The sequence below is a fragment of the Dipteris shenzhenensis genome, chromosome 28 (assembly GCF_047967505.1).
Source record: "Dipteris shenzhenensis isolate YYH24624 ecotype China chromosome 28, Dip_SZ_1.0, whole genome shotgun sequence".
NCBI classification, from domain to species: domain Eukaryota; kingdom Viridiplantae; phylum Streptophyta; class Polypodiopsida; order Gleicheniales; family Dipteridaceae; genus Dipteris; species Dipteris shenzhenensis.
Genome location: NC_141623.1, coordinates 3013326 through 3037472, shown reverse-complemented (window position 1 = coordinate 3037472; position 24147 = coordinate 3013326). Strand labels below are relative to the sequence as shown.

The window sequence follows — 24147 nt, the reverse complement described above, 5'->3', positions numbered from 1 at the left end:
CACCAAATCCGTATCTATGCTAAACACATAGATAGAACCGCATTCCCAACTAGGTATGGCCACTACGAGTTTCTTGTATTACCTTTTGGTCTGACCAATGCTCCTGCCACCTTCCAGTAAATGATGAATGATTTGTTCTGAGATTTTATGGGCAAATTCGTTGTAGTGTTCTTAGATGACATCTTGGTATATAGCTGAACGCTAGAGGATCACATAGGACACCTCCGGATTGTCTTAGTTATTCTAAGACAGCATTTCTTTATGAAGGAGATCATTTACTTAGGACACAAGATTTCTTCTTAAGGTATTAGCATCGATCTGGATCGTATCCAGAAGGTTTTAGAATGGCCTATCCCTCAGACTGTGAAACAACTTCGTTCTTTCCTAGGATTTATGGTATTTCTTCGGAAGTCTGTGCGTAATTATTCACACATCACGGCACCCTTGACAAACATATTGAAAGGTCGTGGATGTAGGTCTACATAACCGATCTCTTGGAATGACGCATTGAACAAGGCTTTTGAAACCTTGAAGTTAACTATCAAGGAAGCACCCGTTCTTGCATTACCCGATCCTACCCGACCTTATGTTTTAGAGGCCGATGCGAGTGATTTTGCGATTGGGGCAGCTTTATTCCAAGAGGGCAGACCTGTAGCTTTTGAGAGTAAGAAGCTAGACGATACCCAATATCGTTGGCCCACACTAGAAAAAGAACTCTATACAGTCGTGTATGCACTGAAGGTTTGGAGACACTACTTGTATGGTTCGAAGTTTCTTGTATTGACCGATCATCAGTCAATCAAGTATGTGTGTGATGGGTCTGACTTGAGGGGACGGAAAGCTATATGGGCATAATTAATGCAAGATTTTGATTTTGAAATACGTTATCACAAGGGTTCATTGAATAGTGTGGTTTGTAAATGCCATGTCATTTACGGAAATATCCTTAGACCTATTTCAATCCTTGAGAGGGCTCCCTACGGTACAGGCGGCGGGAGGTCAGTGGGATGATCCGGAACGGCTTGCTGTTCCGGAATGGAAAGATTTGTGTGCCAGATGTTCTGGAACTTCGATCCAAGATTCTTTGGGAGTGGCATGATGCTCCTAGTGCTGGACATCCGGGTATACATCGGACTCTGTCTCTTGTGAAGCATACCTTTTATTGGCCTAAGATGCGTGCATTTATTGAAAACTATGTGCTAGGTTGCCGGGTTTGTCAGGTTACTAAGGCAGAACGCCTTAGAAGCGCAGGTTTATTACAGCCATTGCAGATTCCAGGTAATAAATGGGAAAGCATTTCCATGGATTTTATTACTGGTTTGCCTCGAACGCGCAAGGGTCATGACTCCATTTGAGTCATAGTCGACGAATGCAAGACTTTGTAAAATCTGTCATCGAAAATGAAGAGCATACGCTTGTCCATTACCAAGCATACGCACACATCAGGGAAACATACAACAGCCATGTCACCAGCCTCAAACTTCCTAGGGATGCTGGCCCAGCAGCTAGGTGCCTTTACATAAGAAAATCCTAAGGTAGTGCAGCAAAGTCCTTGACATGACAGATCAGTTAGTGAAATATATGCTTGCAACATAGCATTAGCAAGCAATACATAAAAGTTTTTCAATGGAAGTAACGAACCACTATCATTTTGTTAGTGGTCACCTCCCCATTTGTAAGCCCCCATATGAGGAGAGCATGGGGGGAGGTGAACCTAGGGTCTGAGAGAAGACCACATGGGCAGCACCATGGCTGCCATGGGGGCAGAAATCAGAGAAAGAAAAGGGAGATACCTGGAGTCATAATGGCTCTGACACACAGAGCATGGATCTGGCCTGGAAGAGGCAGATCTGGAGCAGCAAACATGGTGGGGTATCCCAGGAGAGAAGACAGAACTTGTCGGCAGGATGAAGACCTGCAGCAAGCACTGTACATAGGCGCAGCAAAGGGGCAGAGGTGGAGGCTATGGTGGGCCAGCCACCTGGCCATAGATGTGCCCAAGGGTGGGGCCCAATGGGGGCTGCCCTTGGGGCCTGGCAGCAGTACAAGAGGGCCAGCAAAGGACCCTATATAAGGAAGAGGATGCTGGTCGGTGGGATTTCCAGCCCCTTGGGGGCTATATAAAGGGGCCATTGTGCCCTCACAATTCATCCAACAGGTCAGCAGAAAGAGGAGCAGACAGGAGCAGCCTGAGGGCATTCCCTTGGGCCTCATCTTGGAGGTAAAGGAGAGTTGAAGGTGTGCTGCAGCCTGAGCTCCCTAGGGCTGGACCTTGGCTGTCTTCTAGGGCAGCAAGGTGTTGTGATCAAGACGAAGAGTCTACATACGCTCGAGGTAGAGCACGCGGGCTCAAGTCTAGAGATAGTCGGCAGATAGTAGAAGTACCTTGTGGTAAGATCAAAGTACCACGCTCTAGTGGGACTTTGGATCTCTCTCTCTTTTGTTGTTTCCATAGTTTTGGATGGAAATATATTGTTTTGGTAGCTTTCCTATCTGGCTTGTTTATTGTCTAATCTGGCTGGTTCATTGCTATTGATGAGTCTGCACATCTATTTGATGCACTTTAAGTTATGAAGTTTGTGATTCCACTCCCACACACACACTATGTGAGCTCCTGGGCTATTCTATCAGTCTTCCGCTGTGCGTACCCTCTGTTGGTCGATTTCTAACAGCTATGCCGAGATGCTGTAGTAGAGGTATAGGTGTACCAAAATGCACCAGCAGGTCACCAGGCGCAAAAAGACGGCTATTCTACAGGAGTTAGAGGGTAGGAGCAGCCCCGAAAACGGCTATGTTGAAGGTGTTTCTGCAGCGGCAACTCCAAAACGCTTTGAAAATGCAAGAGCAGCTCCAAGACAGATTGAAAAGGCCTCTAGAAATGACAAAAAACTGCAATGAATGCTCAGTAATGTTTGAATTCTGCTGTAACAGCCTGCAAACCCTAAAAACGGGAATGGACCAGCCATGGCAAACTCTGCCTGTACTATCTCATGCGGAACTGAGGGCTTACTCCGAATCATCCTAGACCCCATAATCACCTGTAGCCGCTCAAATTTCTTCCACTCGGTCATTGGTAGATATCTCACTGTCCCAGAAGGGTGCTGCATACATGGCAGTTGGTCGCACTAGTGTGTCAAAGAGCCAGCCCTTCGTCGGTGGGTCCTGGAAGTGTGCGTGGAAGCACTGTCTCTCTAGCCAAGACAAAGCACTCCGCCCCCGTGTGAGTTGTGCTTGGGCTGCATGGGTCATTGTGAAAATGGGTCTTTTGAAGATTGTTCCCAAATATTTGTAGGACTACACTATCTCCACTAGCTCACCATGGTAAGTGAAGCTGAGTCAATGAGCCACTGTGTGTGAGATGTTGAAGACCATAACCTTGGTCTTTCCAAGGTTGACAGTCAAGTCTCTCTCTCTCTATAGAACACCTCTAGGGCCTCCAGATGTCTGTACAGCCCCTCCGTTGAAAATGATATAAGGACTATGTCATCAGCGTATAGCGATATCTGTATCATGAGGTCGGCCAGTAGTGATCCCTCGCCTCCTAGGCGGTATATAGGATGTGATCTCATCGATGTAAAGTCCGAAGAGGGTCGGTGAGAGTGGACAACTCTGCTTCACCCCGATCGTGCTCTCGACTCAATCCGATAAATCATCTAGGACACAAAGTCTGCCTCTGATTGACTCATAGAGGCTTATCACACCCAAATCAGTGTCTCTGGAATCTACATCTCCTGTAGTCTCCTGATCATGCGGGATCACGGGACAGTGTCATAGGCCTTCTGAAAGTCTAGAAAGCATGTGTAGACGTTCTAGTGTCTAGACCTCGCCTCCTCAATAATAGCCTTCAGAGTGAAGATGTGATCTGGGGTAGAGTACTGTCTCTGGAATCATGCTTGTTCTAGTGCTTGCTACCCCAAAGCCTCTGTTTGATTGCTGAGCTCCCTCTCTGATACTGATCCATAAATCTTAGTCAGAGTATGGCCAATCATGAGGGTACGATAGTTCCCAGTCTCCATAGGGTCCCCGACTTAGTGTATCGGCACAAAGTGGTGGTGCTACAAGCAGGTGGGAAGCTGTGACAAACAGCTTGGTTGAACATGCGTGCTAGGACCAGAGCTAAGGCCTCCTGCCAATGTGCAAAGTGTTCAGTTTGTTTTCGATTGTGTAGTCGACGTAGTGCAGCCCGTACATCCTGTGTAGTAAACAATTGACAAGTGGCAGGCCTGGGCATAGAGAACATGTGCACAGGTGTTTGCATTTGGACATCATAGAGAAAACATGCATATGTGTGCCACATACTTGGGTTAGTTATGGGGATAGGTGGCTTTCCCTTTGATAGAAACCCCCAATCAGGGGTCGGGTCTCCTTTTTGAAAAGATATGACAATCTCATCCATCTTGTGTGTGAGAAAGGCTTGCCTGTTGTGGTGTGTCAATCGTCGAAAGATCCTCTGCGCCTCAAATGACGTCAGATGACCCAAGGCCTACTCCAGTTTGAGGTGGACTCTCGCCTGTCTACACTAACGAACCAAGGGTTTTGAGGCATCTTCCCATCTCGGACTTGCGTGGATCGCGGATCGTGGGAAAGGATTTGGTGGTAGTGTCTTGTACCACTAAGACAAGGGTGTCCGAGATGCGGGCGAGGTCTATATTATCACAGAGTAGGGTCGGAAGCGCCTTGCCTAAGTTGTTCGAGATATCATAGCCAAATAGTGTGTTGCTGTGTAGTTCTAGGAAATCTAGTACTAGTCCTTGTGTGAGTCATGTGTGAGTGCCACATGTCACTATGGGACTTATCCCATATGCAGTTGGTGCAAGTGTGTGAGTGAGTAGCCTACGTAAGGCTTGTACTTCACTTGTCATGACACACTTGATGAATGAATGAAAGCCGTCATTATGTCTTCATTTGAGTATCACTTCTTCACTTCCTAGCCTCTCTCTCTTACCCCCTTGCATCATGTTTCTAACATGGTATCAGAACAAGTTCACCTTGCCATAATTGTCTTGCCACGTCATCCCAAACCTAACCCTAACCCAAAACCCTTATTCTGCTTAAGCCCTTCTTCTTGTAGTTGCTTGCTCATTTCCGCCTCAGATTCAGCCTCATTTTCGTCTCCTTTTAGTTGCTTTCTATCCTTTTAGGGGTTTTTGCATAGCCGCCACCATCCTTTTGGCCCTCATTTTGCCTCTGTTTTGCATCTTCTTGTGACCATATATGCCCGTCTAGCCTCTCGACAAGCACTTGCACGTGAAGTATTTCGGCTGGCAGGTACATTTTCCAAGAGACGTCTTGCACACGAGCTGATTTAGAACTCCTCTACAGGTTGATGCCATTTTTCAGATAATGACATTCATCCACAGAGTCTGGGACTTACCTCGATGGAGACTACCAAGGCTAGCCTTGGAGTCATCCAAATGACTAGCAGAGAGTGAAGCAGACACACGGTATGCACGAATATCCACATGGTTTGGCTACATGGAAGTGTTGACGATTGCAAATCATGAATTAATACGAAGACTGCTTGGTCAACTAAATAATAACTAGGCTATCGACGCACCATTGCATGTACCCATCAATGTTAAGCAATTAAATTTGTGCTCCATCGGCACACTAGTGCTATTTAGGCAAATTTGATCGATGACCATTAAGGAGTATTGTTTTGACAAGTCTTTCTATTCCACAAGCACGAGACACAACTACTTCTTAGCTAGCCCAACTCACAAGCTAGTATTGCTTGTTCTAATACTCCCTTACAAGCGTAGGCAACATATGATTCAAAGCAGATCAAGAAGTATACACCACCTTGCTTTGGGAGTTCATCTGATAGCCATGTAGCCCATGGGGATAGGTTTGTAGGGTATTCAACCCATGACTCTCAGGATGCCAATGTTGGAGGCTTCAATTCCGGTGAATCTCATTGATTTTTAGGAAAGCCCCAAATTTTCTCAAATGTTGGAGTAGTAGCTCTTGAATCAGCATTTGTCAAGAGATTAAAAGAGAGAGCAAGTGGATCAATGCCTAATGCATCTAATGCTAGTCTAGAAGGAACAATGGGATGTACTTAGAACTTACAAAGTAGGTTGGCCTGCTACAGGAGAAATATTAGGCAAAGAAGAGAACTCCAATTCGAACTTTAAGTTGATGTAGACTTAGGGAATTTTTAGGCCTAGAGGGGGGCAAAAGGAGATATAGTAGAGGGAGACTATATAAGTCCACCTCCACACCTTTGTACGGACGTTTTTGATGTGACATCTAATCCTATCTACTCTCCATCCTCCTCCTTCCTGCTACTTGCTGCCTATGCTCACTCTCTCTCTCCTCCCTCTCTCTATCTCTCTATCCCCTTATCCTTCTCTCTCTTCCTCTCTCCTTCCCCTTCTCCTCTCTTCTCCTCCCTTCCTTCTGCTATTCTCTCCCCATCTTCAGATCTGCCCCTTCCCCCTTCTATACATTGGTATCAGAGCTCCGACCCTGGCACCGTTGCTTCTCCACTTCACCCTTTACTTTGATACCCAGTAGTTGCTACACTAACGCCAACACTATGACCCAGCCCTGTTCAGGTCAGATGCCAACACAAGCTCAAGCTCGCAGCTTTGCTTGTAGCATGCAACAATCAAAATCAACGCAAGTGCTAAAGACGGATAGCACTGAAGATATTCTGCCTATGAGCCATGGTTGTGTGCAAAGAGAGCCCTTGTGCGGGTAGCTCATCTAGCTTGCCCATCCTTGAAGGAAAGACTTCCATCTGTAGCATCGGCGGTGGAAATGGAGAAGCTAAAGAGCCAATACCAGCACCATTCTCACGCTCTTGAAGACATCTTATTGGACTACATGCCACTTTTGGTTGTTGGGATTCATTCCCTGAATTTTGTGAAGTCGTAGCCTTCTCCAAGTCTGTATTGGAGGCCACTGAGAGCAGAGCACTCCATCGACAGCCTAATCTAGCCTTCCCACCCATCCGTGACACTTGCACCAAAGAGACCCAAGCCGGCTAAGAGCAGAGCACTCCATCGACAATAGCGTACATGTCGTGATCCTCCACCGTCCCATCGTCTAACAGAGTTATGAGGCTTCGTGGATCCGTCACCTGCTCCCGTTTTTGTCAGTCCCCGTTACGTAGCTGTCGTTCGATGAGCCCATACGTGCTACGCTAATAGTTACGTCGTCACCATGTCTGTCGCTATTTATACTGCCCGTGCCGTCGGCCGCATTTTCTTTGCCACCCTTGTTGTGCTGCCTCGCTTGTCGCCTCCTGCAAACCTTAGCCTACAAGGTTCTAAGATTTAGGTTAGACTTTAACCAAGGTTAGATTAGTTAGGTGCTAGGTTTAGGTTTAGTTAGTTTGGGTCTAGGTTAGGCTAGTACTAACTAAGGTTAAATGCTGGGTTAGGTTGGTTTAAGACAGTGCCTAACAGTCCGAAAGGTCTTAGGCTAGAACTGTACTAACTGTCCTAGGGAACACCCCCCCCCCCCCCCACAAAAAAAAAAAAAAGAAGACGAAAAAAAGGGGCAATAACTCAGAATTCCAGCCCCCATAGCCCTATTTGGTCTCATTTGGACCCCGTTCAGAAGCCTCGTCAACGACCTTCCTCCCGAGCATCTTTATCAACTTTTCTTCCGAGCCTCTCCATCACATTTTGAGCTTTGAGACAGGCAGAAAGTGAGCACATGTGCATGTATTTGGCATAGTGGGGCAGCCACAAAGGTTTAATGCACACTATGGGACAACCGCATGCGTATGAAGGGAAAATGGAACGACATGCCTCTAGTTTTGGATAGGTTATGCAGGGCTCTATGCAGCATGCAAAAAGCTTAGGGCAGCCTCAACGTGGGGAAAATTCACAGCCCAATGGAATCCTTCTGATTACCATCCACAATCTGGTGAACCCCATTACATTAGATGTGTTGTATCAAGTATTTTCTCCTTTTGGGTGTATTGATAAGATTGTCATGCATCCGATTTCAGGTGGTCTGCAAGCTGAACTACACTATGCCTCACAGGCTAGTGCATTGCAAGCACGAAGCAGCTTGCAAGGTCGGGATATAGATGATGGTGGTTGTACCTTACATATTCAGCTGTTAGATTTGACAGCGATGTCCTATGCTAAATGTCGAGATACAAATGCCATAGAGCAAGTTGTGGATGCTCCATAAATTCCTCTTGGATGTCATGGATCCAATCCTTGTACCGTGACTGCATAACATTGACAAGACCAAAGCCTAGACAAAGCCTCAGCTACCAGATCATCTTTGCCCTTCTTATACTCAATGTCAGAGTCATAGCCTTGCACAAATGCTAACTATCTCCTTTGCCTTAGGGTAAGAGTACTTTGTGATAGGAAATACCTCAAGGATCTATGATCAGTTTTGACCTTGAAATGGCTGCCATATAGGTAATGGTGCCATTTTTGATAGCATGAACAATGGGAACCATCTTCTTATCATGTGTATGAAAAATAAACTCTTTGTCACTCAGCTTCCTACTCTCATAGGCAATAACTCCATGACCCTGTTTTAGAACAGCCCCTATGCCCCTGCCACTAGCATCAGCCTCAATAAAGAAAGGCTTTGAAAAATCTGGTCATGTCAAGATAGGTGCTGAAGTAAGAGCTTCCTTGAGATCATTGAAAGGTGCTTAGGTAGATGGGCTCCATGAGAAGGCTCCCTTCTTGAGCAAATCTGTTAAAACTGCAGCTCTTTGGCATAGTGCCTAATAAATCTTCTCTAGAAAGGAGTCGGATCTAGAAAACCCCTTAACTGAGTGAGATTTGAGGGTGTTGGCCATTGCTTAACCACCTGCACTTTTACTGGATCCACTGAGATACCCTCAGGTGAGATGATGTGATCCAAGTACTCCACCCTTTGCACCATGAAAGAGCACTTAGAAGGTTTGGCATATAGCTGGTGCATCCTGGGAATCTCCAAAACCTTAGCAACATGCTGCAAATGCTCTTCCTTACTTTTGCTGTATATGAGTATATCATCAAAGAACACAAGTGCAAACTTGAAGAGATAAGGACCTAAGATTTGGTTCATCAAGTACTGAAAGGTAGCTGGGGCATTAGTGAGCCCAAAGGGCATCACTTTGAACTCATAATGTCCTCTTTCAGTTCTGAAGGCAGTTTTACTCTCATCTCCCTCCTTGATCCTTATCTGGTGGTACCTTGACCTGAGGTCTATCTTTGAGAAGCATTTGGCTCCCTTAAGCTCATCCAATAGGTCATCCACTCTAAGAGTAGGAAACCTGTTTTTAATTGTCATTTTGTTTAACTCCCTATAGTAATGCACATTCTGAAAGTCCAATCTTTCTTCTTCCAAATAAACAAACTTCCTTATCCTCATCTTGGAAAGTCATGGTCATCCCTTTGAGATCCATGGTGAACTTACCTAGTGTTCCAAGCCAATCACAGCCAAGAATGATGTCTATAGGACCAAGGTTTAATGCAAATAAATCCACAGTAATATCCACATCTTTGCAAATCATTTGGCCGGTAGTGTAGGCTCCATCAGCCACTTCCACCTTCAAGCTGTGAGGTAATTCACCGCTTGGGAGCTTAAGCGATTGAATAGACCTAGAATTTATGAAGTTGTGGGTACTTCTGTGTCCACAAGTCCATAGACATCTCTGCCCTTAACTTGCCCTTCGACTCTCAAAGTAGTAGGTCCACTTATCCCACTTAGAGCATTGCTAGAAATGACATACAATTCTGACTGAGTATCCCATGCCACTTCTTCATCACTAACAGTTCCATTGCCTTCAGCTTCTCTGCTGGGTTCACAGCAAGCAAGAGAATCCTCGAGATGATAGGACTTGTGCCCATTCCTTGCTGTAGTTGCATCTGAAACTGACTGAGCAGCAAATGGCAGTAAATTCCATGTCCTAGAGCTGTCCATGGCTCTCAACTCACCGTGATTGAGACCCCCAAGATTGAAGACAAAGTTCTCATCCTCTATCTCATCATCCCTTGGAAGTTCTTGACCACAATCATGGTACTCTTTAGGCCTCACACTCCTCCGCAGATTCTGAAACCTCAATGATCATGCTCTGTGTATGTGAGGTTGACTTTGCCTTGCATGATTTGTTGTGATCAACACTACACTTTTCTCCACACCTAAAGCATAGTCCTTTCTTTCTCCTCTCATCCATTAGAGATTGGGGAAACTGTTTTTGAACCTCCCTCTTGCCTTTGTCATGGTCTAGATATCTTACATCAGCTTTGGACTCTTTGGCAACAGGATTAGTCTTTGAAGCATTGAGGGTAGGATATTTGGGAATTGTTCTACCTGGTACAGCATAAGCTGATGCTGATTGAGAAGGCTTATACCCCATTTGAAGTTTCTGTTTGCCCATAGGCTTCCTCACACCATAATCCATTGTGCTTGGCTTCTGGAAAGTACCAATCCCAATGACCTTCTCCCTTGGATTATACTTGGGCTCCTACAATTCTGCACGTTGCATGGCTTCATCCAATGACTTGGGTCTAGAGGCCATCACATCAGAAGCAATAGAGGATTGAACGTAATCATTCTCTGTTTTTCATCTATCCCTCTCACAAACAGGGAGAGCTTCCAAAATTGTTTTATATAATGCCTAACTGATCATTTTGAACCAAATCATACCATTGACACAAGTATTGATTTATAACCAAAGTTTATAACCAAAGGAGAGAGAAAGGTGACAACCACTTCCTGTTTGAACTCCTCCAATGTGGCCATAGGTAGTCTAAGTCCCCCTTCCACTTCTTGTAAGTAGTGCCTCCACCATGTGTGGGCATAGTCCTCTAAATGTAGGACTGCAAATTGAAGTTTGGCCATGGTTGTAAGACACGTTAAGACACGACACGTTAGACACGCTTCAGACACGAGTGTCGAAAGTGTCTTAAAGATAAGACACGTAAGACACGCCATTGTGGTTATAATAATAAATATTTAATTAATATATGTATAAGTATACAAATGTACAACTTGCTAGCATAGCTAGGTGCTAGATTCTAGAAGTACAATAAGCTACACTTAAATAATGCAAGAAGAAACAATGCACTTGTACAATGTAGTTAAGAGTCAAGACTTGTCACTCAAGTCTTAAAAGTTAAAGTTAAGACTCACGGCTGAAGAGCTCGCAAGTTTTGAGTACTTAAAGGTTTAAACTAATAATTGAATCTTGTCACATGTGACATGAATGAAAACTGCATCTCGATACATATAATTGAAAGGAAGCTTTCGACTCTCAAATCTCTGAAGATTCATCCTAATCTGAATCTATGAGGTCACTGCCACCGCTAGATCCAAAGTCACCATCAATGATAGCATGGCTAATTCAAACTCAATGTGTGTTGTTACTCCCCACCCACCAAAAAAAACAAAAAAAACGAGAGTGTCTTAAGGTGTCTTAAGGTAAGACACGTGTCTTAAGTGTCTTATCATAAGACACGAGTGTCTTAACGACCATGAGTTTGGCAGCATCAGTTCTAGGGCTCAACTTGAAGTAATCTTCCAAGTTGCTTAGCCACTCATAAAGCTCATTTGGTGAGGTGGACTCTCCCTTAAATTTCTGCTGCACTATTTTGTCCTTGTAGTCCTTGCCCATACTAGAACCTTGTTCCATTTCTTTTTGAATATCAACCTGAGTCCTCTTCACAAACTGAGTGAAAGACATAGCCTCTTTAACATCTAAATCTAATTGATTATAAGCCAGTGTCAAAAATTCACCTCTCTTAAGTGACACTTGGTACAGTTTGGATGAACCGGTTCCACCTTCTGGAATTGGCACATGAGCTGGACTTGTTTCTGTAGCACCTGACAGATTTGCATTCCATGGGGGCACATGATAGGAAGGTGGTTGTGAATGAGATCTTCTAGCCTCTGTCTTTTCTCGAGTTCAAACCACCTTGATTTGGTTCCATAACCTTCTTGGGCACATCCTCCCTTAGGATTTCCTTCCCTCAAGCTTCAGCTCTATTCCTCACCTGATTCACATCACTCCTCATATTTTTTAGCTGAGTGAAAGCATAGTCAAACTTAGTCTTGGATTCTCTTTCCACATCATCAAATTTCTGCTCCAGCATTACATTGAGCTGCTCAACTTGACTAGATAGCTTTTGCTGCTGATCCATAAGATGCTGCATCATTTTATTTTGTTTCTCCATAATACTTTGCTGTTGCTGCAGCATTGTTGCCAGAAATCCATCAAGATCCACTCCAGGCCTGGAAAGAGGAGACTTGAGAGGTGATTGGGAGGTAGACCTTCTTGCCAATCCCTCATCTTCTGGCTCTTGCCCACTAATATGGACTTCAGCCCCAAGTTCCAGGGCTCCAACATGCTCTTCTGCCTGGCTCATTAAGTGAGCTTCATCATACTCCATCTCAGATCTTAGATCTTGAGATATTTTCCCCTTTCTGGAATTAGATGCAAATTTCTTTGGTGCCATAAGATTTCTTTGGCTAGGCAAGATAGAATAGTGTAGATTGTCCTGCAAAACAAAAAAGCCCCAAAAATTTCGAAGTATCTGGCGGGATAATACAATTGCGCCACCTATGAGCTGAATTTCGAGCAGATTTCAAGGTAAATGATCTTCAATGGACTCCAAACCGAGCTCATATGCTCCAGAGGCTGAGGCGACCCCTTGGAGGCAGAGGTATCATTATTCTAATTCGAAGCAGAAATGCAGGTACAGCCAGTCAAAAACGGTGATAACTCCTCCACTTGGACTCCAATGTCTACCAAACTTTAGGAGCAGCCTATAGAGCCTTTGGTGATGAGTTTGGCGCAAAGAAGTACCAAAATCGGAGCAGTAATCAGCTAGATCACAATTTAGGTCGAATTCGCCTGCGCCAATCAGATTTTCGAGCAATTTCTTGGTCAAACCTGCACCATTTTGTGTTTCTTGCACATAGGAGTGATCAGGGGAGCAAGAGCTATCCAATGATGCAAAAAGCACCAAATTTTGAGCACCCTAAAATTCAGGGTCTCTGCACAGTCCAACACGTGGCAGTAGCTGACTGGGACACCTGACCGCGATGAATTTTTGCACATAGATAGGGATAGGCATCAGGATGCCACGCTCCAAGTTTCTGGACATGATTTACCCCACAATTTCCCATGAAAAGGGATTTGATACCAAAAGTAACAAGGGCAACTACTAGACTACTAAACTGTCACTTAAACTATCAGAAAGAACAGAAAAGCTAGAGGGATAGTGTTAGAGACACTCTCACAGGAGAGGGCATGGACTTCCAACTCCCATGGGCTGGCTAGCCATTGCTAGGGAAATCCTTCTTGGGATTGGATCAATCACCAAGAGAGTAAACTCCAATTTGTATTATGATCAAAAGGTACTTGGAAGTACAATTGAAGCCCCTTTTATATTATGGGAAAGTGGGCCAGCAACAATAAATGTTTATGGGATAACTCCCAAGGGCTGCCACGTGGCATTACCTGATTTAAAGTAGCATTTTCAAAAGAAAGTAGTAGTTTCCTACTAAAATAGAGCTAACTACTAAGCTGGAAGTAACTACTGTTGCAGTCAAGTGGTCATGTACCGAATCTCCTTCATCCATATCCAAGTTGTAGAGTTGATGTTGAAGAAGCAATATCCGTGATGTGTTATTTGTCTTGGATAGATCCTTCAGAATGGCCCATGCCTCTACTGGCGAGTCGGTCATCTGGATGTGAGGAAGCACAGAGTCCGCCATAGTCCATATGATCAATGCTAGGGCATGGGCACCCAAGCTTTGAGCTTCTCTCAATCTACTAGTATGAGTATCGTTCCATTGTTGTCCATCACATCCTCCTGCTTCTCCTCGACTCCCTTTGTTAGGTTCCATGGTTTCCTAGCCACTAAATGACTCCGGATCTTCACCTTCCAGATAGGGTAATTTGTTGTCCACCACATCCTTTTGCTTCTCCTCGACCCTTTGTCAGTTTCCCATGGTTTCCTAGCTACTAAATGACTCCGGATCTTTACCTTCTAGATAGGGTAATTTGTCCCATCCAGTTTCTCAAACTCCGCAAAGTTAGGAATGGTGAAAGAAAGAAATCTGGGGGAGGAGGAAGGGAGAGAAGGGGCTGAAGAGGCTTCTGAAATCGACATCTCTGCTGCTAAACCACACAAGAATTCCGTACGCACTTGATTGAACCTGAGTCACCCTCCTTCTTGCAAGGGCACTGTCCTCCAGTCGTGGAATTCGAATCTCAAGAGCTTTTGAATCAGGGTCATCCTTCAACAAGGTCCTTGCCTTCAGGCTCCCACACATGTGAGCCTCCTACTTGGGCTCTGATACCATGTTAGAAATCACCCAACAGAGGGTACGCACAGCGGAAGACTGATAGAATAGCGCAGGACTCACACAGTGTGTGTGGTGTGTGGAATCACAAACTTCTTAAACTTATGTGCATCAAATATATGTGCACACTCATCACTAGACAATGATCCAGCCACATATAGAAGCTACCAAAAGAATATATATTTTTGTCCAAAGCTATGGACACAATACAAAAGAGAGACAGATCCAAAGTCCCACCAGAGTGTGGTCCTTTGATCTTACCACAAGGTACTTCTACTATTTGCTGGATATCTCTAGACTTGAGCCCGCGTGCTCCACCTCGAGCGTATGTAGACTCTCCGTCCAAATCACAACACCTTGCTGCCCTAGAAGATAGCCAAGGTCCAGCCCTTGGTAGCTCAGTACTGTTGGATATTTGAAGGCCATGCAATGGGCTGCTTTTATAAGCCTCAAGGGGCCCTTGAAAATACCGACTAAACTGGCCGACTCAGTCTGCCCTTACAGCTGACTTAGTAGCTCCTTAAAGTTCCCCTTCTGGGGCTCAAAACTAGGGGCCCTTGGCCCACAAAACTAGGGCTCTGGACCTCACATACAGGCAAGGGCCCAGCCCCTAGGTCTGCCATATATAAGGCCTGGTTGGCTGCCTCCAAGCAGCCCATGCAGCCTCTCTCTTGGCCGACCCATGTGCTGGTCTGTCCCACCTCTGCTGCGCCCTTTCTTGGCTCCCTGATCTGTCCACATGTGTGCGCCTTCATCCGTACTGCTCCGTACTTCTGTTGATGCCACCCGTGAGCTCATAGCCTCTTCTCTTGGGTTCCTGCTGCTGTCCTCTTCTCTGCCTTATGCTCCTGCAGATCAGCGAGGTACCTTGTCCTCTCTTTTCTATCTGATCCCTGCCCTCATGACAGCCATGATGCTGCCCATGTGGCCATCTCTCAAACACCAGGTTCACCCCCCCCAGGCTCTCCTCATATGGGGGCTTACACAGATGGGGAGGTGACCTTTCCAACACAATAAACAAATGGAGATCACTGCTGCAACAATATGGATGTTGCAAGTTTGGCGATAGCATTTCAGCACAAATGTTGATTTTTGTTGGCAGCGATTGGAGTTGGAGCTGAGCAAATCTAAAGCTAGGCCTCCAAGAAAACAGCAACGGAGCAAGACACGTTGGCCGAGTGTAAAAGGGGGGCAGATCATACTCCTCCAAGCGGCGGATGAGCTAGACCTATGCTCTAATACCATATTAGGAACTATGATACAGAGTGAGAGAGTTAGAAGAACGTCACCTGATGCGGACAAATAGAGGAAAATAATTTATAGATGTGATAGATGTGAATTCAGTACATTCAATCTTCCCACACACACATCGTAGGTCATGTCAGAGGAGAGAATCTTACTGACTCATAGGTGAGATCATACACAAATAAAATCTTCACTAAATTAAATCCCAAATTTCAATTGACCCTTTAAACTTACACAAGTTACAAACCCAAAGCCCCTTTCATACTAACACATTGGCCAAAACCTTGTTCACACGGCAGAGGCCCGAAATACCCGAACAAAGGGACTTCTTTTAGAACTAATTTGACATGGGGAAGTCTAGGGGTCTGTGTTAAAATTCTGGTCATCTCCTATTTGTACTATAGTGAGTGAGGGCTGATTCGTGGGTGTGCCCCCCGCGACAGTTGTACTCCCTGTGGAATTCTGATGATAGGTCGGGGTTGTGCCATGGTATGTAGGCTGAAATAAGGCCTGGTTAAGAGGCCTTTAGGGGCTGGTAAGGGCCACATATGGCTAGCGCTAGCAGGATTGGTTGGGCTAGTTAGGCTAGCCAACCAGGTTCGGGTCAGCAACCAAGCCAGGTGGGGTTAATCCACTAGCGAACCAAGGACAAGTCAGGCCAGTTGGCCCATCCAAGTCAACCGACCAGTATGTACTTAATAGTGGCACAGTTATGCCGTTGTATTCAGTCTTACAATAGCCCAGTTCTGCCATTGATTGAGTCTATCAAAGGCTCAGTTCATGCCTTTTGTTGTGGAGTATTCCAGGGCGCAATTCAGCCTTGGTTGTGATTTGGTTTTCTCAGCAGTGAAAAGCAGGTTTTCTCTAGTACATCATTTGTGTTGTGTTGAATCCTGCCAAGTCATCAACGGTGTGGGGGCACATCGACAAGCTGCAAGCTCTTCAGTAGGGGGTCCTTAAAGCTGGAAAGGAGATATCGTCAGGGGATAGGGCCATCACTTTGCTGTCCCATCTTTCCTTGCAGTACTCAACGTTCTACTGTTCTTTGATGACCAGGGGAGACTAAACAGTCTCATGTGAGAGGAGTTGGTGCCGATGGTCTTGGACGTCCCGCAATTCAATGGACGAAACAACAAGAAGGGTAAAGGGAAATCTTAGAAGAAGAAGTCCAATGCAGATAATGAGGCCTTCAAGGTGAATTAAACTTCTAACCACTGTGGTGAGAAGGGCTATTATTGGAGGAAGCGAAGCCACGAGAAAGGTACCGGTTCCTCATTTGTAGCCGTAACAACCCTAGCTTTTGTACACTTGAACATCTTGGCACCAGAGCTCTATCTAATTCAAGTAGGGAGGTAGCTTGTCTCACCGTTGGTGATTCTCAGGAGTGGATTGCGGATAGTGGTGTTTCTAGGCACATGACTGCTTCCCGAGAGATGTACCAAGAAATTTGGTGGCAGTCAGGTGAGTCTTCATTTGTGATGAGTCTACTATCCCAGTTCAAGGCAGGGCAGGTTAGAAACCATTCCTGATGTGGCGGAGTCATGGTTGTTAAGACACTCGTGTCTTATGATAAGACACTTAAGACACTTAAGACACGTGTCTTACCTTAAGACACCTTAAGACACTCTTGTGTTTTTTTTTTTTTTTTGGTGGGTGGGGAGTAACAACACACATTGAGTTTGACTTAGCCATGCTATTTCAATTATATGTATTGAGATGTAGTTTTCATTCATGTCACATGTGACAAGATTCAATTATTAGTTTAAACCTTTAAGTACTCAAAACTTGCGAGCTCTTCAACCGTGAGTCTTAACTTTAACTTTTAAAGACTTGAGTGACAAGTCTTGACTCTTAACTACATTGTACAGCATTGTTTCTTCTTGCATTATTTAAGTGTAGCTTATTGTACTTCTAGAATCTAGCAACTAGCTATGCTAGCAAGTTATACATTTGTATACTTATACATATATTAATTAAATATTTATTATTATAACCACAATGACGTGTCTTACGTGTCTTATCTTTAAGACACTCGTGCCTGAAGCGTGTCTAACGTGTCGTGTCTTAACGTGTCTTACAACCATGGGCGGAGTGGGTGAAGCATTCCTCCATGTTCTTTATGTTCTGACTCTTGGTTTCCATCTGCTGTCAGTGCACGAGGTTTGCAAGAGGGGCAAACTAGGGTAGTTTGAGGAGGATTCCATGGTGAAGAATCAACTCGTTGAAGCTTATGCTTGAGTCAATGAGGCAATTGGCTCGATTAGTCGGAACACTTGGATCGATGGTTCATCCGAGGTACAACTAATTCAAGAGTTTATGTTAGAGCATTCGTTCTCAAAATAAGACCCCTTTTTGAAGAAACTTCTTGGGTCCTTCCTAAGAGGAACATTGACCATAAGATGTTCAAGCAGCATACAGAAGTAGTTCAATTGAGGAGGATACATTGCATGGAAACCTTACCTCCAACTAGGTCAAGCAAGACCTAGGAAGCTACCGTGGGACACACGAGTGCTTCTTGTGAAGAAGAAAGACATTTTTATGCACTTATTCATAGATTATAAGGGTCTGAACAGATTGAGCATTAAGAACAAATATCCTTCATTAAGAATGGACGATCTTATCAATCGGCTTCAGAGCAAGTATTTTCTGAAGATCGATACATGCTATCATAAAAAATAAGGTTATCGGAAAAAGCTTTATAAGATCGCGTGAGGTTACATCAGCTCCTATGCTGTGAATTGTGGGTCCTAGTAAACCATTTGTGGTTGAATAGATGCTAGTGATTGTCCATGCGCGCTTGCAAGCATGCATGCGTTTTGTGTGAGATATTGAGAGTGAACTTATCAAAATTTATGGGTGTGAATGAGAGAAGAATAGAAAGGAAGGCAGCAAGGCCAAAAGAAGGGCAGCATGGGCAGAGGTACAGGGGTCATATTGATATGTGGATGGAGGGCAGAATTGAAGGGGCAGCTCAAGGGCGAGAAGAAGGAGCAATAGAGTGTATGGTTTCCATACAAGAGTATGGTAGTCGTATTAGGTGTGAAGTGGCAGCACAAGGGTGTGGAGAATGATAGTGGGGCAAGAATAGGAGTGCAGTTGAGGAGGAGATCAAGCAGGTGAGGCATGGAAGCAAACGGGCTAAGAAGATGGAGAGGCGCGATGAGGGAGAGGTTTTGAGCTCATGGAGAGGTAGGAAAGGTCGGGGAGCTCCAAAACATAGTGGCTTTGGATAGGCCTCCTAGGTTGTTTTTTGGATGAATAGGGTCAAAACTAATGGGACAATTCTTTTAGTATGCAAAGACATATGCGTGCAGCTCTGCTTAAGGAGGTGAGTGTGTGGGCACACTCTACAGGTTTTTTAACTCGATACCATTGTAAGTTTTCCATATCATTAATGGGCAAAGGAGCAAAATGAGATTGTTATCATAGCTAAGGACAAATCTCTATATTGTATAAGAACAAATGCCCCATATGATCATGTCTCTTATTATCGCACTTGAAAAGGTACGTGCCCCAAAGGGTTTGTGGAGGAACCTCCTTGTGAAGGGTGTGACTCTTTTTGAGGGTGTTCAATGCATTGCTATAGATAGAGGTGGAGTCCTTATGAAAGACTTCTTCCATACAGTTATGTTCTCTTGTTAAGGACATGGGACGTGCCCTCAAGAGGGCTTACCCTTGCACAAATTTGTGACAATGTATCTTGTTACCTTATGGCTAGGTATAAGGATTAGTCATCCAATAATCTCTTTGTTTTCATCTGTGTATTCTAAGAGAATATATATCTAGACATTTCTCATAATTATAGATGTTATTTATAGAATGCACAATGCTTCTTACTTTTTCTTGTGCCTTGTCTTCATTAGGATTTAGGATCTTGTTCTTTTGAAATAAAGAAAATTGTTTAAGATACGATAAAGTTTGACAGAAAAATATTAGGACATTGACTTTGTTTCAGAAATTGACTGCTATTAGGACAGTCCATAAGCCAAAAATTTCTGAATTGCATGGATGCGTTGAGAGATGTATGTGAATGTTTTCATCAACCTTGGGATCCATTGACAGTGCTCCATTTTTGTGCTTGCACATGAGTATAGCATCGGAATGACATGCATGATTTGAACATTGAAGCTGGGCTTTCAATATACTTGCTTTCATAAGAGACTTGCATTATGCATAATGCATTCTTTTTTAAGGTGGCACTGTTTTGTAGGCTTGAAAATCTTGAGTTGATGCTGAGGTATGGCCCTCAAGCTTGGAAAGTTCACAATCAACATCTGGAGGCTTTTTTAGCAAGGTAGTTCTTTTATCCTTAAGTGCAATAGAAGTCACGTAGGCATTAACAACACAATACTTTCTTGAAAGAACCCTACCTAAGATCTTTGTCCAACTCAAGAATGAAGAGATTCAATTTGACTGTTTGGGGTGATGTGTGAAGTGTAGGATTCGGGTAACTTGTGAAAACCAATATATGAACCATGGCTGAGAGCCAAAATAACATATTGAATGCACTCAAGAATTTGTCAAATGGATGTCTTTTTGGAAGGACCTCGCCTCCCAGCGATTTTTTATAATTGGGCTAAGGGGGTTATTACTATTATGAAAAAAATATTATAATTTCTAAAATATTGATCTCATGTAATATGATGTGTGGGAGATTTCATTTCATTGCGTGTCTAGGTTATAAAGGGCTAAGCATAGTATGTGTGTTTTGTTCTATGAATGAAACTCTTGGAAAGCCTCCCTTTTCCCACGTAGGATCTGTGTGCAGTTCTCTTTCTGCACTAGTTCATGGAGAATGCAAGTTCGCTGTTTGAGGTGTTTTTGTAGTACAGATCATCATGTGTAAAGACCTCATTCCATTTGTTTTATAGATCGCAACCACACAAATAAGCCATTGATATACATATTAACTTGGGATATTGTTGGGTGCAATGCGGTATCTCTTTCTTTTTATCTGCTAATGGCAGGACCTTGTAGAAGTGAGATTACCTGTTATTACCCATGTCCAATGGATATAGACTTGCCAAGGATGTCTTGAATGGTTGATGAACCTCCTGTTGTGCCAAGTGCAAGAAGGGAGTATCTAGAGAGTATTGGTACGAAGGTAGGTGGTTAATAGACATGCTGTGTGAGGGAAACCATTAGGTGGCTCATGCATACCAACATTGTTCATCTCTCTATTGCAAGGTGCTAGGCGATGAAAAAGCCCTTCATGATAGCCTTTTGTCTACCTGCAGTTGTCAAGGCATATTCGGTCTCTGGGGGATATGTGATGATTTAAAACGAGTCATCAGTGTATAGAAGTCTTGGTACAGACTCTGTAAGAATGATATCATGATGGATGCACTGCTTCCCCTAGCATCAGGACCTGTAGTCTCTAGAAGCCCGCCCATTCATCCTCTCTAAGCTTAGTCTAGGGTTGTTGGTTGGACTAGAAAGTCGACAAGGAGAGACTTTGTATTGACATGATGAAAGTTTGCTTGGAAAAATTATTACTCCAATCTCGCTAGTAATGCATGTCCTCTAGTTAAGTCTGCATGCACTGCTTATTTCATAGTGACTGTAGGTGCTCTACTGCTATTTTGTGGAGATTTGCTTTGTTGAGTTCCAAGTTGTAATCTCTTGATCCATTTTCATGATTCTTCTGCGCTTGTTTGATTTTGTGATTCCTGTATGGATAATAGATTCAGTATATCTTTGACCTTGGCCATTTGGAAGGAGTACTGTGAAAGAGCTCTAAACATTTAAATATTGTTACTGAAGGTTGCAAGCTATAGTAAGGGATTACACCAAACAGATTGAGGATTTGAATAGAGAACGCAAGCTAAACCAGGTCTGGAACGAGTTTTTGATTGCAACTTAAGTGTCCTCTGAGATAGGAAATCATAAAATACATTTTGATATGGTTTCTGGTTTGATCAGGAGAGTATCTTACAGCACATTTGATTGATCCCTTTTACCTTTCAGCAAGCTGCTGCCATGGAACTTAATCGACTGGGTTCACGATGGAAGGAACTTTGTCAAAAGAACATCGATATTGAGAATGCTTGCCTTAAGATTGAAGTCGAAGTTAGTAGGCTCCAGAAAGAAGCTGAAGAAAAGTGTGTACAGAGCCTCTGGGCACCTGAGATTTTGTGTTATTATTGCTTCTTTGTCCCCTGGCTAGTGTAAACGTGATTTGTTAGTCTACGGTTCTAGATATCATTTTTTGTTTCTTGATAATGATGTTTTTGGACATTCTTACATACTAATAGGTGACATGGTGAGCCTTTGCAGAGGGGTGAATTGGAGTCCTGCAGTATCTCGATGGTGATTTCAGCAATTAAAAAATCGGCTTGGGGCCGAGCTTGGATTCTAAGACAGGTAGGGAAAAAGGAATAGTTTCTCTTAACCACAGAATTATAGTGCCATGCAGAATGCTCCCAAGCAATACCCGGCCAACCTGTCTTAATGACACGAGGTTGCATGCAATGATACTGTCAATGATGAGACTTTAGCCATTGCGCACGTTTCTTCAGTTCTGTTCAAAATTCTACGTATTGATAGCTTTGGCCTTTGCACATCAAACTCTCCCTTAGTGAGTTAATTTGGCTGTTTTACATTGGGAACCGCAGTGCGTTCTCCTTGTCAATCAATATTGTCTCTTCCTTAGCTTAGATGAATACAGTCTTTTCTTCTTTTCGTGCTAACCTTTTGTCACGGCTAAGTCTGCCAATGCACCTCCAGAGTATCAACAGAAACTCAATACAAAGACCTTGTATAAATGGATGCTCAAGTAAATGTGGTTGCTTGGATATGTATGTGTGAGAGCATACGGTTATACTATCATCTACACCCACCGTTGGCCGGTGATGACGTTGGTGGGATGTCATAGTGGCTTAGTTCTTGCTATGCGTGATGGATTTTATGGTTTTGAATTGTGAGTGATTGTCATGAGATTGAAATCGAACCATATTTGTGTTCTTAGAGGATGAGTTTGGGCATGCTCTTGGATTCATCTAGATATATAGATGTATATGAAAAGTATCTTTTGGCCATGGACACTCAGGGATTGAAAAAAACAGATTCTAGCATTTGTGATGTCAAGTTGTGTTGCCAGTATGTTTTCATCTTTATAGACTGGAATACGAGACTATGCTTTGTCTGTGGCTTTGCCTCACTTTCTGCCCTAGGAGGCTTTCTTGTATGCTTTTTGTCATTGATTTCTTGGAAAAGGTAGATTTGAACGTGAAAATAGTCAAAGGGGTCCTAGCTTGGTGGTTAGGGCGGGTGTGTGTGTGTGAGCGTGTGTGAGTTCAATCCCTGGCTAGGACTTGGCAGCACCACAATACGAAAAATAAACGTGAAAATAGCGAAGGGATGTAGTTCAACAAAGAGTGTAACTAGAATATTGAATGTAGAGTACATTGTTTGTTGTACAATTATGGATTTTCTTGTGCTTTGGCAAGGGAGGACGTGTTTTTGCCCTTTAGTATGGCACTCGAGGTTTTGTCTATGAATGCCTTGTGAGTGTATAGCTAGTATGTGTGCATTTCTCTCCTCTCACTCTCTCCCACCTCAAACATGGTATTAAAGCCCAATGCCCATTAATCCTTGTGCTTGCACCTACCTCGATTGTAGCATTGCTCAGCTCGTAGCTTGAGAGGAGAGCTACACTTGCGAGAAGGGTTTCACTCATGCTAGGCTGCACGAGTGACGGCGTATATCTCCACCCCTCCTCCTTGCATCGGCGGGCACGAGGGTCTGGGGGCTTCTGCTGGAACAGGGATCTGTAGAAATCTGTGGCCAAGTCCTTGACCTCGTCTGGATCTGTCCTGACACTACTATCTTGCGCTCTAAGAGATCGAAGTTGCTCTCGTGCTGACCTCTGGCCATGACTCTTGAAGAACTCTCTGCACATCCTGTCGCCTTTCCTAGCCCAAAAGGACTTGGAAGCATGAAACGAGAACTTTGAGCGTCGTTGGGTGATCTCCTCTAACATGGCTCGGGCTCTAACCTCCTGTCGCCTGAGCTCCTCAGAGCCTGGAGAAGACTGCTGCATCCGTTGTATCGAGGCAAGGTCTCGTCTGAGACCCTCTCAATTCGAGCTCTCTATCGCAGCTTCTCTAAGTTCTTTGTTCATCTTTTATCTTAGTTGAACTTCTGTGAGTGGTTCTCATTTTGGGAAGGTTTCATTTTTTTGCCCCATTCCAATGGGATTGTTTTAAGCTAAAAAAGCGAACTCTTGTTCAAATCAATATCATCATGGTGAATAGTTCAAGGTTTCAAAGTTCAAGGCCTTACCTTGGAAAGGCTCCAAAAGTCCTTTATGCGACCACTCGTAAAACGTGACAAAAGTCTTGTAGGTTGCGTACCTGGTACGATGCGGGGACAATTACCAATCCGTTTGATCCATTGAGTATATATTGTAACAAATTCTTCCATCCAAATAGAGAGGGTAGATAATAATTCATTGATAGATAGTAAATGTGCGCTATTCCTCCATAAGTTGTGTTATTGTAGAATCTTTGCTCGTGTCTGTAGTTTTAGGAGCCCTCTACAACATGGTGTGTTGCTTTGTGGTTGCCTAGACTATAAGCATTAGAGCTATGTGACTTCTTCATTGATGTCGTAGTAGGT

At 43.9% G+C, this 24147-nt stretch overlaps 1 protein-coding gene across 2 annotated transcripts in view; it reads left to right on the top strand.

Moving 5' to 3' along the window:
* The window catches only part of MOS4 (modifier of snc1,4), a 28560-nt gene extending 6000 nt beyond the window's left edge, over positions 1 to 22560 (top strand). The window contains exons 3-6 of one of the 2 annotated variants that reach the window (XM_087399653.1): positions 19739 to 19822; positions 21292 to 21361; positions 21496 to 21629; positions 21805 to 22553. In XM_087399653.1, the coding sequence (XP_087255779.1) occupies positions 19739 to 19822; positions 21292 to 21361; positions 21496 to 21629; positions 21805 to 21841 (325 nt within the window). In that variant the 3' untranslated portion in view covers positions 21842 to 22553. Of the gene's footprint in view, positions 1 to 19738; positions 19823 to 21291; positions 21362 to 21495; positions 21630 to 21804 lie in introns of both variants that reach the window. The other variant, XM_087399654.1, reaches the window with a different exon arrangement.
* Positions 22561 to 24147: the final 1587 nt, after the last annotated feature.